The following is a 23264-nucleotide window of genomic DNA, read 5'->3' as shown; positions in this document are numbered from 1 at the left end:
GTACTCCGTATGGCCGAGTTGACCACGCGCTTTGTGCCGAAGGCGGCGCGCTCAAAGAAAGTGATGCCTCGCATCGATGGCTTCGGAAGTTTTCGCCTTTGTCAGAGAATTCCATATCAACAAAGGGTCCGCGGCATCGAAGTGGTATCTTTTGGCAGCGAACCTTGGAGTCATCGAGTCCTGCTGAACATCACCATCACACCCTCTGAGCCGCCGATTCGAGCATAGACATCTCCGACGAATATCTGGACGACACCATGGTTCTTTATCATGCGAATGGAAGAGTTGTTGATCTACACGATCAATACTTAGACGATGAAGCACGGAATCTGGCGAATCATTATCGATATATCGAGCAGGTTGATATTTGCAACCAAAAGACTGCGGACGCTTCCACCGATAACGTTGAAATCATTATCGATGAGCAAGAGTACAGAACACTCTATTATGAGAAAGGGGGAATTGAGTGGGAAGTCATCAAAAAGTTCAGGCAGAAAACCCCATATACCAACTTACCGACGGTTGATCGCGCTACTTTGATAATGTGCTCGAGCTTCGCCGATGACCACTTCAGATACAATCCGGGAGAGAAGACGCTTCACCTCCCAGTATGTTATCCGAGACAGCATCACTCTGCACGAGACGAATCTATCGATGATTTCCATAAATTCTTTGGGACTCTTGTGCATGGAAAAAAGCTCGCCGAACAATCTGATAGCCAAATGGCGTTTATACGACCAAAGGAGATCAAGGATTATGTCATTCCATGGCTGGAAAGAGTGCAGGAACAGCGCGAAAGAGCGGAGACACCACGTCGCGAAGAGGACGATGCAAGACCATCCAGGAAGACAAGGCGCGCACATGATCTAGTAAAACCTGTCGGTGCCATTCCCATGGACATTCCAGATACACTTGAGGATAGAATCCATCTTTACAACGCTATGCTGCAGCTAGGCCTGCCCAAGTTCGTGCAACTGGTAAGAAACGCTTCTTCAATGCCTGCCTATCTGCAAGACATAGACTGACCATACACCCAACGTTGTAGCCACTCATCGACAAAATCGTCATGCAGATGTACAAAACCAAACTCAACGCGTGTCACCTCGCCACTCTAGAGCATACAGTCGGGCGCTTTTACTCCAGGGGTGTTGCTGTCCTTGACCCAGTTCTCTGTCATTTCATCGGATCGTATCCTCGCAGGACCTTGCAAGATCGCAGAAACGTCAGACCTCCATCTGAAAGCGACACTGAATCATCAGATGATACGAACAAGACTGGGGAGCAACCGCCAGAAGAAGCGCAAAGTGCTGATACTGAATCGGGAGAAGAACCACCAGCACCAGCACCAGAACCATTCGACTTCAAGAACTCGGAGAGAAAGTACCTCAGTTACCATCCTCAACCCGCGGGCCGTGAAAGGTTTAAAAAAGACACGTATCTTCTTCCCCCTGAGCTGCCTGTCATCGGTCATAGTATAAAGCATTGGTCCGGAGTCCGCAAGAAGGGCAGCACAGCTGCGGCTCATAACGGATTTCCTCTCAATATTGGAAAATACAAGAAATTCATTCGGAGAAACGCGACGGATGTGCTCGATGCAGATGAATATTTTGAAGAAGAGACGAACCGACTGGCTTATCAGTCCGACTACGAAAAAGAGGGTCCGGGGGAAGGTAATTAATGGTGTCTTCGTAGTACCAGAGCTTATTTCCAGTGTGGTAAAGTTCTTATCAAACCCCAGTTCTCCCCGCTGTCGTCATGCATGTCACTACCAACTTGATACCTTGTCTTCTCCAATGTTTTATCTACATGCTTTTATCAAGATACAGTGAACGTCTTTTCCATACAAACATAACCTCGGCAGCGACGGGAACAAAAACAACGGTGGCAACAATCTGACCAAAAGTCCACTGCCCATCTGGGAAGCTCCCACCAGCTGCTCGGATCATGACACTTTGTAGTTGTCGCAGCCGAAAGAACGCCCAGAATTGCACAACAAGTGCGATGGCGACGACAACGTTGATTCCCAGTTTTGCATACAACCCAATAATACCTCCGTCGAACATAGAATAGCACTTTGTCAGCCAGGCTTGTTTATGATCCGTGTCCTCCAAAGCGGAAGAAAGGATTTTCGAGATGACCACAATGGACAACAGCAGATAGCTGAGAATGCCGAACGCCGTGGTGAGATTGCGTTCATGTGAGCTGATAGTGCTAACACCTTCGAAACAGACGCCTGCAATCACGCTCCATTCTTCGAACGTTATGGCGGTGTTTGGCGAACTTCCAATCCGGCTTTCGCCTGCATTGGTTAGACAGTATTCCTTTAACATAGTGTCGCCACTCACCAAAAGTCCCTCCCATGCGAGAGAAGAAAGGGCAAAAGCCCATAGCCCAACATATCACGAACAAGACAAAACGTTGTCCTCTACGAGCATCGGAGAGAGGCCCAGACTGTCCATTGGTGCCGCTTCCTGGCTCTTCAAATCCGTCTTGTGAATTATCAGTACCACTAGACGATCGTCTTCTAGCAGCATCTGTTGCGCCACTTTCCAAGAACATTTCCGGTCGCAACACCATTGGAAGGAGAGGCAGAAGCGTGAGCGACGAGACAAGCCAAGCAATCTCAACTGTGAACCCGCCCATTCCAACAGCGTTTACGCCAAAGTCAACCCCAGACAGTGTAACGATGCTAGCAGTTTGAATCGCGAAGGTAAAGAAGATGGCGTTGTCGAAAAAGGTTCTTGTGGCGTTCGCGACTAACAGTCTCCCAATGCTTGGATGGCCCTTTGCGCTTCGTTCAAACCACATCGATATCCCTACGAGACATGCGCATATGAAGCTCTCAAGAATGTATCCAATCGCCATGCCGATACCGCTGATGTCTGGATTCCCTGAGCCCCACAATGCTCCGCATACATTGGTTTTGCAATCCTTCACGAGGCTGAAATCCCCGCCCGTGGCGTTGCGGAGCAGATCGATGTACGCTGCGAAATCCGTTCGAGTGGAGAGGGCAAGACAACCAGCTGGGTCCATTTTGGAAAGCTGTCAGTATGAAGAAGCAGCGAAGGAAAAGTCAGAATCGTTTATTGTATCGACCAAAAGAGGATGTCAGCTCTGATCAGGCTGAAGTCTGCCTTATCGCTCAGCAGAAGCCCCCCTGCCACGGCGTAAGCTTAGCCCCCAACCTTGAGGTTTTTTTTAGACCGACGCCCCATCGCGACTGAGACCAAAACACATAAACCAATTGATTACTGTAAGCTCAGTTTAAATCTTCGTTCTCACTTTCCTGCTGTCGAAAATGAAAGCGTTTCTTGTATACTTGCTCGTTTCGCATCTCATCACCATGACAAGCGCTCAATCGGTAACTAACCCCCCAAGTTTCACAGACGAGACTGAGACTTACTCTGCAGCTTGATACTACGCTTGTCAGCTCTCCGTTATCTGCGTTTGAATCAAGCGTATTTGAGGGAACAACTCAGTTCAATGGCCAATCATCAGTGTTCATCACCATGACACGACCTTTCACAACAACAACATCAACATCAACATCATCGACGTCAATAACATCTAAAGTCCCGGTAGCCCCACCCCACCTTTCATCAGCGCTTCCGCCTCCCGCTTCACCTCCACCTCCACCTCCGACAGCGGTTCCTCCTCCGACAGCAGTCCCTCCTCCGGCCCCTACAGCAGTTCCAACAGGAGTTCCAACAGAAGTTCCAACAGGCGTTCCGACAGGAGTATCAACAGGCGTTCCATCTCCACCAAATCCGACCTTTACCCTACCACCTGTTTCGGGTGGCGGACCTCCAGGCTTGTCTACAGGTATGGTTACATTACAAATCATCTGGAAGTCTTCTCTATATGCTGATCCCGAACCAGGCTATACGGTTGGTACCGCAGTAGGCGGCGCCATCGGCGGCCTACTCATTCTTTCGCTCCTTATCTTCTGGTAAGGGGTCTAACTGTCGCGTTGTTCACTTACATACTGACTCATCAGGTTCCGCGCGCATAACAACAAGAAGAAGAAGTTGCGACTATCTGTTAGTAACGGGTCAGCGCTAGCAAATAAGCTTGAAGAAGAGAAGACGGAGAAGGTCAAGGCCAACGGTGTTCCAGAGAGGAAGCCACTGCTGATGAACCCTAATGCTTCTGGAACAGGGACAGGAACTTATGGGAGGAAGCTAGACGGCGGAAGGACTCTGAAGTCTACCAATACGCTGTGAGATGGTCACACATCACGTCTGTTCGTTAGCGGGTTGAGCAGCCTAAGTCACGCAATTTTGCAACATTTTATTCTATTTTTATGATGGTGGAACTATCAAACTTATCGAAGATCCATAGCTACGTGTTACGAGCACATGTGCGACCCGCGCAGTGCCCGCTTTGAACTTCGCATTGATGCAAATGGACTGATGCTCCCTCGACTATCTTTGCTCCTCTTCTTCGGAACGCTCTCAAATGTGCGCCTGAAAACAGCAATTGGGTATCGTAGATGGGTCGCTCGTATGTGAACAGTACATGCGCCGTGTAGCTTTGGAGTGGATGGCGACTTGACTGTGATGACGCGCTTGCAACGCATGCCTGCTTGGGGGCTCTCGGTCATGTGTAGTCTGTCTCTGCCCATAAGACTTATCCGCTAGACCATACAAGTGGTGGGTATGGTGAGAGAGTGAAGGGGCGCAGCTTTGGCGCTTGGCTGCATCTTTTGTGTGTGATTTGGCGTTTTTCGGCTTTCATCTTTTTTTTTTGGTGAGGATTTCTTGCCTTTCAAGCAAAGAAAGTCTCAGATTCATCGCGTGCATATCGCGAAGGAAGAGGTCTGAGCGTTGCTCATGCTGGCAGCACCTTCTCTGGTATAATGGGGTGGCATGATCTCCATGTGTTGGGCTTCTGCTTAGCAAGATCGCACCGCATGCTTGGTGTTCGTGACCAATGCCAGAGTCTTGGGCAATGACTCCATGCTGTGCACACGAAGACAGCGAGCTGCTCCTCTCCTTACTCCAGAATGCCAATCGTACTGAATCCGTCCTATACCTCGCCGTCAATGACGACACCCAGGTTAGCGGTGTCGCACTGAATGGTATAGTCTCCGTCTCTTTCTTTCTGCTCAATGTCCTTGCAAGAGTTTATGACCATCTCACTCCTGTAGACTGTGTGATTGCAGTAAGGTTCAGGATACTTTTGTTGCCAATTCAAAGCTCTTCGTCCTCTTTGTTGTGATCTGGGTTTTGGTTTTGAGCTTCATCATCCTCGTGGATGTCGGTATCGTCCCAATCTACCTCAACATCGTAGCGTTGAGATACTGTAGACGGAGTCTTGCACGGTCGCACTGCTTTAGTAACCGGTACTGTAGGCTCATGTGAAGATCCTTGGTATCCTCCAGGTCCTTCACGACCTGGTGAGGCCTGGTGAGGACTCAAGGACGGATCCATCGCCGTCTCTTGTGTCACGACAGACCCAACGTTTGCGACTTGTGTAGGTAACGTGGCATCGATGGTTTCTTGAGATACATCGTATTCGCCAGTAACATCGCTGCTGCCCTTATTCGCAATCTGTCCAAATTGGGAGTTGGGACTGTCATGACGCGAAATACGTCTATCCTTGACCTTCGACGGTGGCGATTCTCCCTCTTTTGGCGAGACACGAGGACCTGGAGACTCAGCATGCATCAAAGACTGTAATGAGCTTTCCGCTGCAAGCGCAAGTGGAGACAAGTAATGTTCGCCATTGCTGCCAGGTGTCACTGCTCTTCCCGCGGGAGATGCCAATGTTGGTGTGATCGGCGGGAGTGGTGCCGTGGATGCATAAACTGTTGCCATTCCCCGCGTTGCAGCCGTCAACTTACGCTGCGCCGCTTGTTGAGCTGCAGCTCGAGCTGCGAGAGGACTATAGTCAAACGTTGACCAGTCAATGATGGTAGGGTCGTGTGTGGTTGTAGTTGTCTCTTCTGGGTCTTTGAGCCAGTCTATACGACATGTTTTCGAATAGTCGAACCAACCAACAACGCCATCATCCTCTCGCGCACCGTAGGCCATTCGGGTCTCCGCGCCGGATTTGTGGTCGATGTCGAAAACGCCATGCTCGTATACTACCACGGTAGAGCTGTGCGTGATTGAGATGCAGCCGCCTTCTTTCAAGGCTGCACTAGGATGCCATGATTCCAACACACGCCTGTGCTCTGGCTTGGGCGTAACTTGGCTCATCCAAGGGGGCTTGTTCCCATGGAATCGTACTGGCTGCGTATCCGGAATTCCGATGAGCTTGAGGTACTCTGCTGCTAGAAGAAGTCCTTGCTCGGTAGCGATGTGAACCTTCCCATTGTAGAGATAGAGATCACAGTCGCCGATGTCTCTAGTTGGCTCGACTTTCGAAGCATCTTTGCGGCCAAGGTCTTCGGACGTCCAGAACTTCTTCCTGGATAGGCGAAGCGCTTCCTGCCGCAGAACAAGCATCTTACGACCAAAGACATGAACCTCGTTGTCATCAATGAAAGATCGTTTCAGCCTGTTTGAAGGCTTATTCATAACTTCAAATGGGTACTGATGTTCAATCGTATGAGAGCATAGGAGGGGTATGCTGTAGACATCGTAGTCGAAATAAGTAACTCCTTCCTCTGGGAAGCGATCCTGACCGGCGTACAAGTGGTGATCATCCAGAGACTTCTTGATCTTAGTATTCCGTCTCTTTATAGCCTCGTGGCTCGCTTTGGCCTTTTTGCGCGAAGCTACGTCAGGATTCTCTAACTCCACGAACTTCCGCTTACTGCGCTCAGCCGGCGGTGTGACTGTTTGGCTTGGAGTAGAACTAGGCTTTGGCTTTGCGCCACCTGCGCTGCTTTCGCCAGCCTTTGCGTCTTCCATCTTGTGTATTTCCTTCCCTGCGCTCGGTTGCCGTGACTTGGGGGTTGAGGCGGCGCCCTTGGTGACGGATGTATCGGGCGGCATCGTGGCCGCGGTCTTGGTGCTAACATCGGACTGCTTTAGCGAGCTGGCTTTGGTGTTTTGACTGGGGGTTCGTGGAGTAAGCGCCTTTGCCTCCGGCTCCGCTTCGGGTGCTGTGATCTTGCAACCGTCTTTGACACCGTGTCTCGTCTTAGGGCTCTTTAGCTCATGAGATACTGTCTCCAATACAGCAGGTCTGCTAGGAACAACAGGTTTCTGTTTGAACTTGTCATCACGGAGCTTCTTCCTGTCTTCCTCGGTCATGTTCTTTAGGTCAAGTAGGCTAGGGACCTTCTTGTCTGCATTGACATTCTTCTCCACCGCTGGTGCGCGTGTAGGTTCCCGTCCGTGAGCGATAACAGTCGGTTGCATTTCTCCAGGTCCGCTACGGGCTTTCTTCTTCGCATGCAGTCCATCATCTTCAGTTGCCTCTTGTTTACGCTTCCGGGAAACCTGTCCAGCGGCGTCGGTAGTCGCACTTGCGCGGAGCTCTTGGACCTTGATTGGCCTATCGCGGATCTCTCTGGCTGGGGGTGGGGTGCGCGAGCGCCTGTTGTCTCGATGCTTGGATTGTTGCTCGCGCTGAATGTCTCGCCCTGGCGATTTGCTTCGCTGGTCGCCATGTCCACGCCTGCCACCGTATCCACGTGCACCATTACGGCCGCGTTCCTGCTGTTGTGCTTGGTCATGGTGTTGAAGTCCTTCTTTTGCCTTATATTGAACATGGGTAGTCATCGCAGTCTTGGGCTGAGTGTTGTGGGCGCCGTCCGTCTTTTGGTGCGAACCGCCGTTGCGTTTCCTGGCCATAGTGTCGATTATTCAGGACAGCAAAAAGATCTGTGATTTGATACGGAAGGTCGTGTGTAGAAGAGAGCAAAACAGACTAGTGAGACAAAGGTATTGTGTGGGTCCATTGTCGCGCTAGTACCACGTGCTCTAGTATTGTCTCTGTCACCCACATTCACTACGGCCATACTTTCGAAATGTCCTTCTCGAAGGATAGTGGTTATTCTATGCGCCGCCAGGAACGAGTTGTACCGTTGTGCGCGCATAGTTGCGTCATCACGGCGTTACAGGCGCTGTTGCCAATCATGGCAGGCAGGCGCAGCCTATAGTGAAGAGCCATATTTTCCCGTCGCAGCATTGCAGAGCCTCAATCCGGCTTAACAGACTTACAAAGCTTAGAAAAAACCTCGGAACGAAATGCTGCCGCTACGCCATCGGGACGATCAAGCTACAGTTGCAGGCGCACAGCTCGAAGAGAGCTTCGGCAACATGGACATAGATACTACGGCTTCCTTCGACGATAGCCCGAAACAGCCATTTGGAGATCTTTCGTATGAAATACGCGCTCTTCTTCTGGAAGGTCCTCCAATTCTGCTTGTCGCGTCTCATTCGGGTGCGCCATCGGACTACGCCCACCAGTGTTCTGCTGCCGAAGGTCTCGTTTCCCTCGATCGCAGTCGTCAGATGACCGAGCAAGCCGAGAGCGGCCACCGTCCATATGCCATCGAAATTTCGGTTTGGGCGCTCGCTGCGGCTTCGCAGGCGATTCGAGCCGACTATGAGGAATACCCAGACGTTTCGCAACTCGCTCTCGCCATGGGCCCCATCTTACCAGGTTACGCCATGTGTGTCCTCGACTGGCTTGTTCGGTGTTTCAGAAGCAAGACGACGACATCTTTCATTCCCGATGACCCAGAAGTCGATGGCGAAGATAAGTGGTATTGGCTGTATAGCTATGCGGCGATGCGCGCTCTCGGTATTGACGCTGTGGAAGATCTGCAGCCGTTCATCAAGCGTCTTATTGATCATGAAGGCCTCGTCGCGGAGATGACCAGCTACCTACGTCTTCTGAGAGCCCTGCAGCCTTCGGATCCAATCGTCACGTATCTTGCTGTAAGAACAGCCAGGCAGATGTTGGGAAATGCGCACGTGTTGTCGGAGGCGCAATGCGACGCCATAGGCGCAGCACACCCGCATTTCGCCGCGCTCGTCAACGAGCAGCTGCAAAAGTCGAAGTTGTGAATTCTTGTCGAACACCAGGCAGCGGTGAGGGGACGGGTCCCAATATAATAAGCAAGTAAACCTCATTGCAGGTTCAGATGTCTGGTCGAAGTAAGGCGGGGTCCCGGAGCTCCACATGCTAAACCTTTTCGGAAAGGTTCGCCTGAGGACAAGGGGCCCATCCAGCTGGGCAACAACAGATGCTCTACATCACTCCCACCACCTCAACCAAATGCGCAAGTCGGTCAGCTGCGCAATCTTCTCACACCGCATCAGATGAGAGAGTCTATCCTCATGACAAGTTTATGCTGTCTCTTGTCAGCCCTAGCAAGGCCCCAGTGTGGTCGTTTTTCCTTTTCAATCCCCTATTTTGCTAGAATGTCAATGCATCGGCTTGTTCCACGGTACTGCCAAATGATTCGCTATTGCTATTGAAATGGCTCACGATTTGTTCGCTGGACCGCATCTTTTTCAGTCTCTCGTCTCTCATTTCGTCTTCATCGTGACACAAGCGCATCTCCGATTATGGAAATGCTGATGTATCGTTCGCGGCAAACCCCTTCGATAACTCTCCACTGACATTGATGTCTGATTGCTAAATGTTTCGTTGTTTCTGTCGTTTGTGTTGGGAAAGTTGACCGCTTTCTCTCTTCAGCTAAGGTTGCTGTCACCGCCAGGTGTGATGCGTGTTCCGCTCCGGCCATGGTGCTGTCCGGGCCAACGTTGAGGGACACCAGAGGAGGTGAGGGCTCGGAGACTCTGCCGGCGCATCCATTTGACAGTCGCGCTAACACATTTTAGCTCAATGCGGGAGGATGTTCCTGCATGGACCAATATTACACATCCAATGTTGGGACTGTATGGTACAGCTGCAGGTACTTGCTACCAACACACAACGCTTTGATTCTATCTGAGAAGGGTGAGGGTAGTGCGAAAGTTGGTGTATAAGAGGGGCAACATCCTCACTCTAATCGAAGCACAACATCAAGCATCACTTTCAACACATCACCTCACCAACAACCACACAGTCATCATCATCATCATGCGTTTCTCTCAAATCGCCACTCTTCTCTCCATTGCCGCTGCGGCCAGCGCCCAGTACACCTACAACATTACCCAAGCTGAGAAGCATGGTAACATGGAGAAGTACAAGTGCTTGTATGCTAAACCCCTTCGAAACTTCGTTATACTCTGTACTAATGTCATGATGCTAGGGACAACAAGAAGCTCAGCAAATGGATGCCCAAGTGCCTTCACCAGTGTCAGGAGAAGGCCAACCATGCTGACGGCTGCGCGCCCGATGACTTTACTTGCCATTGCATCAACTACAGCGTCTACTCTGCCGTGAGTACCCCATTCGTCCTAGTTTCAACTGCAGCACTTTTCTGACACCGTAACAGGCGATCGAGCCCTGTGCCTTCCCTGCCGCTCTCGGCGGTAAGGGCACTTGCTCGTTTGAGGAGCTCGGCAAGGCACGCCCTATCGTTCAGGACATGTGCAACTTCTTCAACGCTACTCTATACGACGACTACGCGGAGTGCGACATAGAACTGAGCGAGGAGAAGACTTACATGATCCTCGCTGACGAGGAATTCGGAGAGGTCACTTACTAGATGTGGACGAGCAAGGCTGGGAGTGATAGATGGTGGTATTGGACTTAGGATTGAACTTTAATAGACTTTCATCTTCTCAAACATCTTACCTACAGTGGGACATGTCTTATGCAGACGTAGTCACTGGCGTCGTTACAGCCAAGTGATTTCACAACACCTGACATTCGTCTCACATGGTGCCTTCACGACCGCCGCCCCAACTACTACAAATAGACTTCTCGCGCTGCAACAACCGAACCACACTCACACCCTCACACTTCCACACTCTCACACAACCATAACCACTATCCCCAATACAAGCATCCCTCCCAACAACCTCACTACAATGCCAGAGACATACGGCGAGTACGAACAGGAAGGCGGTCGTCGTGGCGGCGTCTCCGGCCAAGGTACCGGTAGCGGTAACAAGTGAAGAAGTCTAGTCGTTTTCGACCTTACTTCAAATAGAAATAGATAATGCCTGGTTCTCATCGGCGAAAAGCGCATCGTGTACACGAGCGCTTTGCTGCGTCATCATGTGTTCGCGCACATGATGATTTTATCGGTATGATTTTATCGGTATAATATAACCTGAACGTCGTTTTGATTGTCATCTATGAGTCAATAAGCTGAACTATAAGTCCCAAAAGTGGATAGACTGCGTGATGCCCAGATGTGATGTTGGGACGGATATAGACGAGTGTGAGTCGATGATGTAGGTCAAGACATGCATGACGCCCTGGCTATTGAACACGCTAGGAAACCGGACACGCGCATTCAGGAACCCATTTCGCCGTGTGTTATTCCGACGCCCAGGAGATGTCGCGTTTCCAAGATGAGGAGCGGCGCAGCGCGATTCTAGCTAGCGTGCTTGGCATGACCTTGGGAACGTGACGCGCGCGTGTGGCACATGTCTCCTTTCGCGCGAAAGTTCCACCAACACCTTCACATACCTACGTTATCCTCTGGGCCTATTGACTTTCTGTCCTTTCCGGACGCGTCGCGTTGCCCTGCGATACAGCAGCTCCGAAGCCGCCCAGTCTGCCAGATTCAACTGGCCCTTCCGGTGGGCGCGCGCCATGGCAATATCTACTGGCTCAATCCCCATTCCTTCACATACGACCATAGGATCATGAAAATTAGGCTTCCCGTCCGCTCAGCCATATACAAGCATGATACCGGCGGATTAGTAGTTAGGTGGGTGACCACTAGCGAATCCCCGCTGTTGTATGTTTTTGATCTTTTTTGCCCCAGCTAAGGACATGCGGCAAGCTCTCTAGCGGTGCCTTCTGCGGGCATCGCTCCTATTTTTCCTGGTCTGGCAGTACTATTCACGCATCCATCACCCCAAAAGGCATCAATTCGGTTGTCTCTACCCCGAGGTTAAATGGCGAACAGGTCTTCGCCTTCCCACAAACCTGTCGATCTACCCCACCTCCACAGTAGCTCCACTCCTGGCCATCACACACGAGGCTCGCCAAGGACACACCAGCCTCGTTCAGGACGACCTACATTACGTTCTGTGGACACCTTCTTGCGTGCGGGCTAGCCGACGGGTATGCTACCGCAAGTGACATGGTGAGCCGGGTATTGGACGGGCCACGGCCCGTTGCGGTCAAGCCGTAGCCAGGTACCTGGTCGAGACATGCAACTACAAAATGCTTGCCCGTCGGATGGTCAGGGAGAAAGTCAAGCCTCCCCTCTGGTTGCGACTTCTTCCGCTCTTTGCACCATCTCACAATGTTTGGGGCCTTCATTGGCCTTGCTGGCCTTGTCAGCTATGCCACCGCCCAAAGCGACTCTGTCAAAGTCAAGTGGCTTGAGGATACACCAGAATACCTCGCTGGCGTGACATTCGGCCTACCGTGGCCTCGAGGACAGCACCTTGCGAACGCAACAACCTTCACCGTCTCTGGGGATGCGGAACTTCAGTCGTGGGCAACAGCATACTGGCCTGACGGCTCGCTGAAGTGGGTACGACATGTCCCTGTACGAACTGCATATGAGACATTGACTGACTTCGTACACCCACCTTTTAGACCGGACATGCTCTAGGAGCTAGCGACGCACCAGCCAGTGAATATACAATCACAGCTTCTGGTGCAGGAAACTCCTCGACTTCGCTATACAAAGGCCAAGGCAATGGCATCCAAATTACTGACTCCGGCAATACTATCGTGGTCAGTACCGGCAAAGTTTCAGCAACCTTTCCCAAGTCGGGCAACGTCCTAGTGTCCACCATTGAAGCCGGCGGGAAGACGGTCGGAAGCAACGGCCACCTCGTCCTACGCTCTCAAAACGGTACTCCTGATGACGACGAAGATGGCAAGCCAACCGGCATCGACTACTTCAGCTTCACCAGCAAGATCTCGAACGTCACTGTATCAGAGGAAAACACCGTACGATCATTAGTCACAGTCAGCGGCATCCATACTATCGACGGAAATGGCGCTCATGACGACTGGATACCCTTTACCGTTCGGTTTTACCTCTACGCCAACTCCGAAGCAATTCGGGTCATTCACACCATCATATACGATGGAGATATGTACAAAGATTTCATGTCGGGTATCGGCATTCGCTTCGATGTTCCCCTAGCTGAAGAGGAGTTCTACGATCGTCATGTCCGAATCGCGGGTGTTGAAGGCGGAATGCTACACGAAGCTGTCAAGGGCGTTACTGGTCTGCGTCGCGACCCAGGTGTCGATGTTCGATCGGGTCAGTTCAACGGCACCGTCTTGCCACCGAACTCTACATGGGATCAGAGGGTGACTACTCGTCTACAGTGGATCCCAACGTGGAGCGACTATCAGCTTACACAACTCTCTCCAGATGGCTTCAACCTCAAGAAGCGCACGAAGGCTGGCCAAAGCTGGGTCAAGATTCCTGGAGGCACGCGTTCAGGTGGCCTGGCATATCTCGGCGGCGCTACGGTTGGTGGCCTTGCCGTGGGCCTTCGCGATTTCTGGAAGAAGTATCCTACCAGTTTGGATATTTCCAATGCTGCAACTGATACTGGATCAATCACCATGTGGCTGTACAGCCCTCAGGCAGGGCCCATGGATATCCGCCCATATCACGACGGCCTTGGACAAGACACCTACAAGCAACAACTAGACGCTCTGGATATCACATACGAAGACTGGGAAGGAGGCTACGACACTCCTTACGGCCTTGGCCGCACAAACGAGCTTTACATCTACGCGTTCGACAAGACTCCATCCGCCGAAAGCCTTGCAACGCTCACCAACTTCACCAATAACCCACCCGTTCTCATTCCTGAGCCAGAGTACATGCGCGACACCAAAGCGATTGGGTCTTACTGGGACGTGCCTGGTGCTCTGGACTCTGCGCAAGCACAGACTATCGAGAACAACATGGACTTTCTGATCAAGTTCTACGAAGACCAAATCGAGCAGCGCCGTTGGTACGGATTCTGGGATCATGGAGACATCATGCATACCTATGATAACGATCGTCACCAGTGGAGATATGACGTCGGTGGCTATGCTTGGGATAATTCGGAGCTGTCGCCTGATCTCTTTTTCTGGGACTTTTTCCTCCGCACCGGTCGTGCGGATGCTTACAAGATTGCTCACGATCAAGTGCGCCACGGAGGCGAGGTTGACTCGTATCATCTGGGCAACTTTACTGGGCTCGGGACGAGACATGGCGTCCAACACTGGAGTGACAGTGCCAAACAGGCTAGAATCTCAACTCCAGTCTATCGTAAGACTTTTTACTACATCTCCGGCGGCGACGAGCGGACCGGCGACCTGGTAAGTGAGGTCATGGATGCTGATAAAGCTTTCCTTCGCGTAGATGCGAGACGCAAGGTGCGGGAACCGGGTATTGTCTACAACCCTGATCCAGAAGCGCTATTCCTCAACTTTGGCACCGACTGGGCTGGTATTGCTCAAGCGTATCTTATCGAATGGGAGCGTCGCGGGCCTCGCTGGGAAGAATCTCGCAAAAAGCTTGTCGAGTCCATCATGACATATCCAAAGCTCAAGAACGGATTCGCCACTGGCGAAGCTTTCTACAACAGCCTCACTGGTGCGTGGGCACCGCCGCCGACAGACCCGAACAACACCGGCAACGTCACGGTTTCGCATCTGTCTGGTGTCTTCGGCGTCCTTGAGACTATTGATCAGCTTGTGGACCACTTCGGTACGGACCAGAAGAACCTCACTCAACCTTTCTTCGAAGCCTTTTTGGACTATTGTTACTATTACGGCGCCGGGAAGGCTGAACAGAAAGCTCGTTATGGCAAGGACTTTGGTACTTTAAGTCTGATGCAGGGTCACTCGCGCTTCACCGCATATGTCGCGAATCATCGCAACAACGCGACACTCGTTCCAAGAGTTTGGTCAGAGTTCTTGGGCGATGGTAGTAAAGACGGGCTTGCACCGGGTGCTCCATGGGCGAGGGTGAGGGTCGATGGAAGTGACGCACTTACTGCTGTCGATGAAGCCACATGGGTCAGTACGAATGCCGCAGCGCTATACGGCGTTGCTGGTATTGAGAATCTGGCTCTCGTAGGCGCGCCCGACGTGAGCACCATTGGAGCTGGTAACGCGACAAAGGGATCCGTGTAGTCCTAGGTATTCGTATTAGCCAGAATTCTTCACTACGAACTATCGCCACATTCCTATCTTTATGCATGTTATCTTTGTTGGCTCACTACCCGCTGAGTGCACGAGCATTGGTTACGCTTTATACGATGCATTCCACTATAACGGCCCGGCAGATCCGCGTGGCACAGTCCGGATAAAGGTCGGCGTCGTAGAGAAAATCTTAATCTGTGAGTAGCGAGCGGCATGGCCCCTGTGACAGGTCAAGGCAATGGGGTAAGTTGCCTTCAGTACGTCCCTGAAGTATGGGTTGATGCATTGCAGGCTGCTTCAATACACACCGAAAAAGATACGAGGGGAACACAAATGGAAGGCAGTTGTCGCCCTGACATGTTCCGCTGCCCCCAACCTTCACCCGCCACTTCTCATGATGGCTGTCTTCACGAAACCAAGCGCGCTTCCTAGGCTCTCTGTCGTCTTTGGGAAACTCTCTGTAGTGAAACTCGTTTCTCTAGTCGTTGCATTTGTCTGTTCGCACTAATTCGCCTTCGAATACCCGGGTGTACTAACGTTGGCAGATTGTTGTACGATGGGTAGTTAGAGGCATCTACCGAGTCTACTTCCATCCGCTTAGCCATTTCCCTGGGCCAAAGTTCTATGCCTTTACGCGCCTACCGTACCTCACTGCCATGGCGAAAGGTGAACTACCACGACACGTTGCCCAGCTCCACGCGCAATACGGAGAAGTAGTGCGCCTCGCGCCTGATGAACTCAGCTTCACCAATCCAAAAGCTTGGCGCGACATCTACGGCTATGGGTCGAAGGAAGGCCCAGGCTCGGCGCCGCCCAAAAATTGGAATCGCCGGGGAAGTTCTCCTAATGGAGCCAACTCACTTGTCGCAGAGCAAGACAATGCCGAGCATGCACGGATTCGCAGAATTTTCTCTCCCGCGTTCTCTGACCGAGCGCTCGTACAGCAGTCACCATTATTCATCAAGTACGCTGATCAACTTATCCGCAACTTGAGAGAAAGTGTCCAGGCGAACGCGGTCGATATCGTCCAGATGTGTACGTTAGGTCTACATACGAACGCATGTTGGACAAACACTGACTTTTTACAACTATCTCTAGACAACTTCACCACTTTCGACATCATGGCCGACCTAACATTTGGCGAATCTCTACACCTGCTCGATAACGCAGAGTACAACACCTGGACTCAGGTCATCTTTAAAAGCATCAAGCGCGGTACGCTAATGACCATCTTCTTCTACTACCCGCTCGCCAAGTTTATGCTATTTACATTGTTGGGTAAGAAGATTGCGACATTTCGGAGGGAGCATCACAACTACACTGTCGAAAGGGTCACTAAGCGACTTGAAAAGGGACGAGTATTCGAGGGCGTCGATCTGTGGGACCTGGTTCTCCAACAAGAAGACAAGGGTAAAGCGGGCCTGACCCGCCCTGTCATGGACATGAACGGCGAGTTATTCATGTTAGCTGGCACGGAAACGACGGCGACGTTGCTCAGTGGACTCACCTACTTGCTTCTGGCGCACCCTGAAGTGATGGCGAAGCTTGTGGATGAGATTCGGACGGAATTTAACTCATCAGACGACATAAGTATGGAAATCACCGCTGGTTTACCATACCTGAATGCGTGCATCAAGGAAGCGTTCAGACACTATCCTCCTGTACCGATTGGTTTGCCACATCTCACTCCTGCTGAAGGTTCGACTATCTGTGAATACTACATTCCTCCGAACGTACGTTGTCACTCACTCACACCTTCTCAAACATGACTCTAATACTTACATTCTAAAGACGAATGTCGCAGCCTCGCATTTGGCAATGTACAGCTCCTCCGACAACTTTAGACTCCCCGAACGTTTCATCCCCGAGCGCTGGCTCGGCGACCCACGCTTCGTCTCCGATAAATGCTCAGCTCTCCAGCCGTTCCATGTAGGTCCAAGGGACTGCCTAGGCAAGAAGTAAGTAACGCTACTTCTTAGTCTCTGGAACATTGCAAAGACGCTAACATGTTGCTACTAGCATGGCCCTCCACGAAATGCGCCTCATTATCAGCAAAGTACTCTTTAACTTCAATCTAGAATTGCTCCCCGAATGTCGGGATTGGATCGCGGATCAGAAGATATACTCTTTGTGGGAAAAGACACAATTAATGGTTAAGATCAAGGATGCAGTAGTTGTTTCGACGTAACTGCGCTGTCGATCTAGACATACGTCAAAAGATAGCCTGGAGGCTTTATTGAAGAGAAGCAAGACAAGACTCTTCGTCTTTCACTCCAACCGTTGACTACAGTCTACATTTGCTGTACGCTAGTACTTTTACAGCGTTTGTCTCACCTCCGCACTGACGCCGTCTCCCATTTGCAATTTTTCCTACATCCCACTCTCATATTTGATCTTTCTGCCAACGCGCAAGCGCTTTCGAGACAGACTGCCACCTATACGGCTCATGGCATTCGCAGCCACGGCGATGATGGCCGCCCGAACTTCCTCCTTGACGATCAAAATGCTCAGCAAGGTCCCCGACGTGGACATGTACGAAGACGTCATCCAATTAACGACACCGCTCCAACTCGAACCACCTGTATCCATCTACATCAAAAGCGACTCACCATATCGGGTCACTCTCATAAAGGGCAACAGTGTCGACGTCGACGCTGGCCCTCAGTCCTTCACCAAGATCGAGTCCTTCAGGCCGCTCATCATTGCGTCGTCAGCGCCGCTTAAGTCCGCATTCGCTGAAGGATGGAACAAACTGCCAGCCGAGCTGAAGATCCTGACACTCGAGTTCAATATGAAAGCCGAGAATCGCGTCGGCGCAGACGACAAGAAGGTCTACCCTCCAATAGTCCTTTTTCAGCTGCTTCCCCACCTGACAATGACACGCGAGATTGCCGCAATAGCGCAAGACATATTCTGGACCAAGAACGAGTTTCATCTAGAGCCGTCATGTCAGTCTGTCGTTATCGGAAATGGAAGGTCGAACAATCGCATCTACTTCGCCTATCCCCCACAAGCATTTCACCATCTCATTCGGCGGCTCGCTGTGCGGATCCGTCCGATGAGACGTGAGTGGCGTGTACTCGAGAAGCTTGCGAACGGCGACTATGGTTTCGCTGCTCTTCGCAACATCGTTGTCGAGTTTGACATGCGGCGTGTAATCTTGACCAGGAGAGTATGGACCAGCTTTCTCACTCTGACCGTCCGCGATGGAATCGATTTTAAATGCGCTGGCAATGTGAAGTTCCTTGCTCCACAGCCAGCCACCGACACGCCATCAGAGCTTTCGTTCGAGGATGTGAAGGAGATGTTCAACGGCAAGATCAGGTTCGCGGTCGAGGAGACCAAGGCGGAAGCTTAAAGAGACTGTCGTTGCGTCTAGCAGGCGCCACAATAGGTGACGGTATCGTGGGAGTAGAGCATGGTTTCGAGTTCAGGAAGACATTGGTAGATTTTAGAAGGAGGGAATGAAGAAGTCAAAACATTTACAGTAGAAGGTTGTGAGAGTAGTGATGTTAAGACAACTTCTGTGACGTAACCCAGCGGGGTGGTCAGTTACTTTCTTTTTATTATGCTTAGGTCGATTTATTCACGTATATGGTGTTGAGATCCTCATCATGACTCGAGCACCCATCTGCTCACATTGCCCACTGGTCCTCGCTGGCCACACATTATCCGTCTTCGGGTATTGGCCTCTTCATCTGTAGGAGGTTTTGCGCTTGTGCCATAGCAATTCCATGTTGACTTATTTAGTCTTCATGGAGCCCTTGCCAGCCTTCGCGTCCTTGACCTTCTGCTTCTCTTTCTCCGTCTGCGGCAAGTCCATGCTCTTGGTGCCGAACTTCGGAAGGAACTTCCCGACCCGCTCCTGGTAGACCTTGTATTCAGGGTACTTGCCCGCGCTGAGCAGCTCAGTCAACCAAGTGCTAGCCTGGAACAAGATCAAGTATCCGAATGCACCGGCAAACGCCCAGTTGACGTAGGTCTCGGTCTCCAAGCAGCACCACTGGTACAAGCATACCCAGAAGGACTGTTCGGCTGCGAAGTTGGGGTGGCGCGACCAGCTGAAAAGACCAGTAGTGTTGAAGCCACGGTCTAACTGTTCACGAGTGTATTTCTGGTCGGATGGTACCTTGGCAGTCTTCTGGTATGCGTTCCTCGCTTTGTAAAAGTTCCATTGCGCTTGGTCGGCAAAGAACTCGAACACGACGATAGCGAGCATGGAGCGGCCGAATAGGGTATCGTAGGTTGTGATGTCGTTGCCCTTGATGCGGTTGACGAGGAGGAGGATATACGTGGGCGTGGTGATGAGCCAAAGAAGAATCTACCATGATCAGTATCTCATACACTGATAGTAAATAGTAGGAGTATACTTACATTCTGCCCTAGCGAGATGAATGTGACATTGAAAATGAACATGCCGGGTCCGCCGACGTAGTCCTTGACAATTTCCCATCGGTAGTCTTCGCTGCCGACCTGATATCCGCCCTTCCGCCAATAGTTGAAAGTCAAGCGAGCACCCCAGATGATTGAGACAGCCATGATATGGTCCAGCTTCATGGTGGGCAGGCCGTTGAGATGAGCCCATAGTGCGTAATGCACGTTGTAGAGGGCAGGCAATATACTCCAGATCCTGTCAACCTGCGAGTAGTTCCGGTTGATCTCGGAGACGGCAAGCACGATCGGCGTGACGAACATCGTGGCAAATGCCAGCGATGACATGAGTGGGTTGGTGTTGACATAGAGGTCTTTCAATGCCTGCACATCGGTGATATGCGCTGCAACCTTGTACGGGAGGTCATAGAATTGTGGCAGGAACGGCTCGACGGTCTTGAAGTAGTCGACGCAGTCGGGCAGCGTCTTGACAAGTGGCAGTGCCATGTCGGTATATGTACGGGGGTCAGGCATCGTTGCTATGAGGGTTGGTGAAGATGGGGATGTTGCGATGCGCCCCTCGCAAGCTGGCGTTAGCGTTTGTTGTGTGAAGCGGACAATGACCTCATGAAGACCTGTTTTCCCTCGTGTCCCCGGCTTAGCGAGCTGCGGTAGTGTCCGTGCGGCTCTCGAACGCGCTAGTACGCGCCAAGGTCATTCTGACGCGTCTTCACATGACCGTGAGGATCTTTCCCCACCATCGCCTCCAGACCCACGTTGAGCCTCTTTCGCGGTTTCAACGGCAGTCCAGAGGTATGACTCGGGTATTGTGCGTGGCGGAAAAGCCATCGATCGCAAAAGCAGTCGCAAATCATCTGGGCGGCCAAGCCCGAGCAGTAAGTTCAGCATGTCGCATTGACCTTCAACATATACCTTGAAAGTTCGCACTTGTGTTTGATTGATATTCCGATACCCGGAGAGGATGCCAGATGCGTTCAGCTCATGTCTTGGTATTCGGTGCAAGGATACAGGCGCCTTCATGGCCTGACGTGCAGATCGGACGCAGGCTGACTTCAGATAGGAAAGTGTCCGCGGTATCCAGTGGGTCAAGAACTACAAGTTTGATTTCCGCTTCCAAAACTGGGGGCAATGCTCTGTAACGTTCACATGCGTTGCTGGACATATTGTTGCGCAGGACTTCAACGATCGATTCAAGAAATGGCACTCATGTCAACCCGCAGCACTGTTCGAGGCTCCCATAGTGTCGAGCATAGCAGAAGTGGGTGATTTGGTTCATTTTGACGAAGTTGGCTAATCCATATACAGGACAAAAAGGTTGTAGCGAGCAATATCGAAGCGCAAGCCAGGTGGGCGAACATCTTGTTCATCTGGACTGATTGTGATCGCGAAGGCGAGCATATCGGCACTGAGATTCGTGATATTGCGCTGAAGGCGAACCCAAACATGCAGGTTTGGAGAGCGCGTTTTAGCAACATCGAGAGAGCGTCTGTGAAACTGCAAGATCTTCATGAGCATCAACTAACGTGACCCAGGCACGTTATACAAGCCTCACAGAACCCGATCCGCCTAGACGAGAAGCAGGCTCAAGCTGTTTCGGCTCGTATTGAGCTAGATCTGCGGCTCGGTGCAGCCTTCACACGCATGCAAACACTGGCGCTACAAAACATGATTCCTCAGCAGGGCGAAGAGCGATTCAAGTTGATCAGCTACGGCTCCTGTCAATTTCCAACGTTAGGGTTCGTTGTCGATCGCTATCTGCGAGTGCGAAATTTTGTTCCCGAGCCATTTTGGTACATCAAGCTCGCACACAAGAAAGACGATATTGAAGTCAAGTTTAACTGGCGACGAGGTCATCTTTTCGATCGTATGGCGGTCGTCCTCATCTTCGAGAGATGTCTGCTCTCAAAGACAGCAAAGGTGATCAAGATGGCTAAGAAACCCACAAAGAAGTGGAAACCATTACCTCTGACGACAGTCGAACTACAAAAGAATGGAAGTAGATTCCTTCGCATGACCTCGCAAGACGTCATGAAAGTGGCCGAAGACTTATACACGAAAGGGTGGATCAGTTACCCGCGTACTGAGACTGACCAATTTGATCGTGGTATGGACCTGCGAGCGCTTGTCGGAAGGCAAACACAAGACGGTCGCTGGGGTCCGTTCGCACAGAACCTCATGAACGGTGGCTTTCATCAACCTCGCGAGGGCCGCAACAACGACAAAGCACATCCGCCCATCCATCCCGTTAACTACGTCGCTTCCACTCAACTCAACGACAGAGAGCGCACCGTCTATGAATTTGTTGTCCGCCGCTTTCTCGCCTGCTGCTCTGAAGACGCTGTCGGTGAGGCCACAGACATCGAGATCGAGTACGGAGGCGAGATATTCCATGCACATGGCCTTACCGTGATTGCCAGGAACTATCTCGACGTATACCCATACGACAAGTGGGAAAGCAGTCAAGTGCTCCCCCAGTACACTGTAGGTGAAACGTTCGAGCCTACAGAAGCGAACATGATGGACGGACAAACGTCGGCACCCAGCTACCTCACCGAGCCTGAACTCATCGCGCTCATGGATGCGAACGGCATCGGCACTGATGCAACTATGGCCGAGCATATCGCCAAGATCAAGGAGCGCGAATACGTCATTGCAAGACTCAGGGCGGGTGGCGCAGCAGCAGCCGCAGATGGCGCAGGTGCAGGTAGAGGCCGCGGTAGAGGAAGAGGAGGGGCACGAGGGGGACGTGGTGGGCGAGGCGGCGCAGCCGTAGGCCAGAACAACGGAGGAGGGACGGGCGGAATACAAGAGTTCATCCCAACGACTCTGGGTATCGCGCTTATCGAAGGATACGACAACGTGGGGTTTGAGACAAGCCTCAGCAAACCATTCCTCCGGAAAGAAGTAAGTGGGATGTTGGGCTTTGATGACCCGGCATGCTCGCTAACACATTGGGTAGATGGAGGTCCAGATGAAGGCCATCTGCGAAGGCCGCACTACGCGCAACGAAGTGGTGCATCAGAACCTCGAGCAGTACCGGGCCGTTTTCACTCGCACGGTGCAGCAGATCAACGTCCTCAAATCGGTACGTCGATTTTGACTCGAACTTTTGTGTGTGTAGTCGCATCGCTAACGGAATCCCCACCCACTAGGCTATCACGAAGTATGTTGTCAACGCAAATCATGGTTGAGGCATTATCACGTTGTCTGGTCGTAACGCTCACGTCCCTCGGTTGACGGCAAAAAGCTCCGATGGGTTGCGCAAGCTCTCTGTAGAGTTTGGCGATCTTCTGCGACGGGATGTCTTGCAGTGAGGCCTGTCGGGCAAACACGTGTGTCAGACGGTGGTTGCTGGCCGCGAAGGCAGGCCCCCTCACCGTGTGCCTGAGCCTCTCATTAGTAGGCGCATGGCGAAATCGGACCTTTGGATGGTGGGATGGACCCCGCAGCGCGATAATGATAGCGCCAATCGCCGGTGTGGGAGCGAGGCATGGAGAGACGGATGGCCAACGTAGGAAGCCGATACACACAGCATGGCGATATGGGGCATCGGCTGCGAACGGAAGCCACGATCGCGATGGCTGAATGCAGCAGCTGCGAACATCGCGACATCGTTCTCGCAGCGTTTCGCAGCATTTCAGACAAAGTACACGGCTTCACCGCATCGCAAAGACACGATACACTTCGTACTACTCTAGCGTTGCCCTGCTTCTTCTAAGCTTCGA

The 23264-nt window shown here is 51.7% G+C and overlaps 10 protein-coding genes across 10 annotated transcripts; 8 read left to right on the top strand and 2 right to left on the bottom strand.

The window, feature by feature from the left end:
- Positions 1 to 722: 722 nt before the first annotated feature.
- On the top strand, positions 723 to 1678 carry J4E87_003765 (uncharacterized protein; the record flags this gene model as incomplete). The annotated part of the gene is made up of 2 exons (XM_049375390.1): positions 723 to 977; positions 1046 to 1678. The coding sequence occupies 2 exons, from the start codon at positions 723 to 725 to the stop codon at positions 1676 to 1678; spliced, it is 888 nt and encodes a 295-aa protein (XP_049235312.1).
- A 1665-nt stretch (positions 1679 to 3343) lies between these two features.
- Positions 3344 to 4223, top strand: J4E87_003764 (uncharacterized protein; the record flags this gene model as incomplete). Its single annotated transcript, XM_049375389.1, has 3 exons — positions 3344 to 3361; positions 3646 to 3899; positions 3998 to 4223. The coding sequence occupies 3 exons, from the start codon at positions 3344 to 3346 to the stop codon at positions 4221 to 4223; spliced, it is 498 nt and encodes a 165-aa protein (XP_049235311.1).
- A 969-nt stretch (positions 4224 to 5192) lies between these two features.
- On the bottom strand, positions 5193 to 7748 carry J4E87_003763 (uncharacterized protein; the record flags this gene model as incomplete). Its single annotated transcript, XM_049375388.1, has 1 exon — positions 5193 to 7748. The coding sequence occupies one exon, from the start codon at positions 7746 to 7748 to the stop codon at positions 5193 to 5195; it is 2556 nt and encodes an 851-aa protein (XP_049235310.1).
- Positions 7749 to 8144: 396 nt separating this feature from the next.
- Positions 8145 to 8969, top strand: J4E87_003762 (uncharacterized protein; the record flags this gene model as incomplete). The annotated part of the gene is made up of 1 exon (XM_049375387.1): positions 8145 to 8969. One exon carries the CDS (start codon positions 8145 to 8147, stop codon positions 8967 to 8969), a length of 825 nt encoding a protein of 274 aa, XP_049235309.1.
- A 1021-nt stretch (positions 8970 to 9990) lies between these two features.
- J4E87_003761 (uncharacterized protein) lies at positions 9991 to 10561 on the top strand (the record flags this gene model as incomplete). The annotated part of the gene is made up of 3 exons (XM_049375386.1): positions 9991 to 10106; positions 10163 to 10292; positions 10349 to 10561. The coding sequence occupies 3 exons, from the start codon at positions 9991 to 9993 to the stop codon at positions 10559 to 10561; spliced, it is 459 nt and encodes a 152-aa protein (XP_049235308.1).
- A 1719-nt stretch (positions 10562 to 12280) lies between these two features.
- On the top strand, positions 12281 to 15138 carry J4E87_003760 (uncharacterized protein; the record flags this gene model as incomplete). The annotated part of the gene is made up of 2 exons (XM_049375385.1): positions 12281 to 12514; positions 12580 to 15138. The coding sequence occupies 2 exons, from the start codon at positions 12281 to 12283 to the stop codon at positions 15136 to 15138; spliced, it is 2793 nt and encodes a 930-aa protein (XP_049235307.1).
- Positions 15139 to 15385: 247 nt separating this feature from the next.
- On the top strand, positions 15386 to 17335 carry J4E87_003759 (uncharacterized protein; the record flags this gene model as incomplete). The annotated part of the gene is made up of 5 exons (XM_049375384.1): positions 15386 to 15390; positions 15749 to 16182; positions 16246 to 16880; positions 16939 to 17105; positions 17167 to 17335. The coding sequence occupies 5 exons, from the start codon at positions 15386 to 15388 to the stop codon at positions 17333 to 17335; spliced, it is 1410 nt and encodes a 469-aa protein (XP_049235306.1).
- A 315-nt stretch (positions 17336 to 17650) lies between these two features.
- Positions 17651 to 18505, top strand: J4E87_003758 (uncharacterized protein; the record flags this gene model as incomplete). The annotated part of the gene is made up of 1 exon (XM_049375383.1): positions 17651 to 18505. One exon carries the CDS (start codon positions 17651 to 17653, stop codon positions 18503 to 18505), a length of 855 nt encoding a protein of 284 aa, XP_049235305.1.
- Positions 18506 to 18889: 384 nt separating this feature from the next.
- On the bottom strand, positions 18890 to 20052 carry J4E87_003757 (uncharacterized protein; the record flags this gene model as incomplete). The annotated part of the gene is made up of 2 exons (XM_049375382.1): positions 18890 to 19468; positions 19522 to 20052. 2 exons carry the CDS (start codon positions 20050 to 20052, stop codon positions 18890 to 18892), a joined length of 1110 nt encoding a protein of 369 aa, XP_049235304.1.
- A 200-nt stretch (positions 20053 to 20252) lies between these two features.
- Positions 20253 to 22730, top strand: J4E87_003756 (uncharacterized protein; the record flags this gene model as incomplete). Its single annotated transcript, XM_049375381.1, has 6 exons — positions 20253 to 20414; positions 20600 to 20797; positions 20845 to 21023; positions 21072 to 22443; positions 22499 to 22624; positions 22692 to 22730. 6 exons carry the CDS (start codon positions 20253 to 20255, stop codon positions 22728 to 22730), a joined length of 2076 nt encoding a protein of 691 aa, XP_049235303.1.
- Between the last annotated feature and the right edge of the window lie 534 nt (positions 22731 to 23264).

The sequence above is a fragment of the Alternaria ethzedia genome (genome assembly GCF_023757985.1).
Source record: "Alternaria ethzedia strain BMP 0044 chromosome Unknown scaffold_6, whole genome shotgun sequence".
NCBI classification, from domain to species: domain Eukaryota; kingdom Fungi; phylum Ascomycota; class Dothideomycetes; order Pleosporales; family Pleosporaceae; genus Alternaria; species Alternaria ethzedia.
Note: the sequence above shows the minus strand (reverse complement) of the source record. Positions and strands in the feature narration are given on the sequence as shown.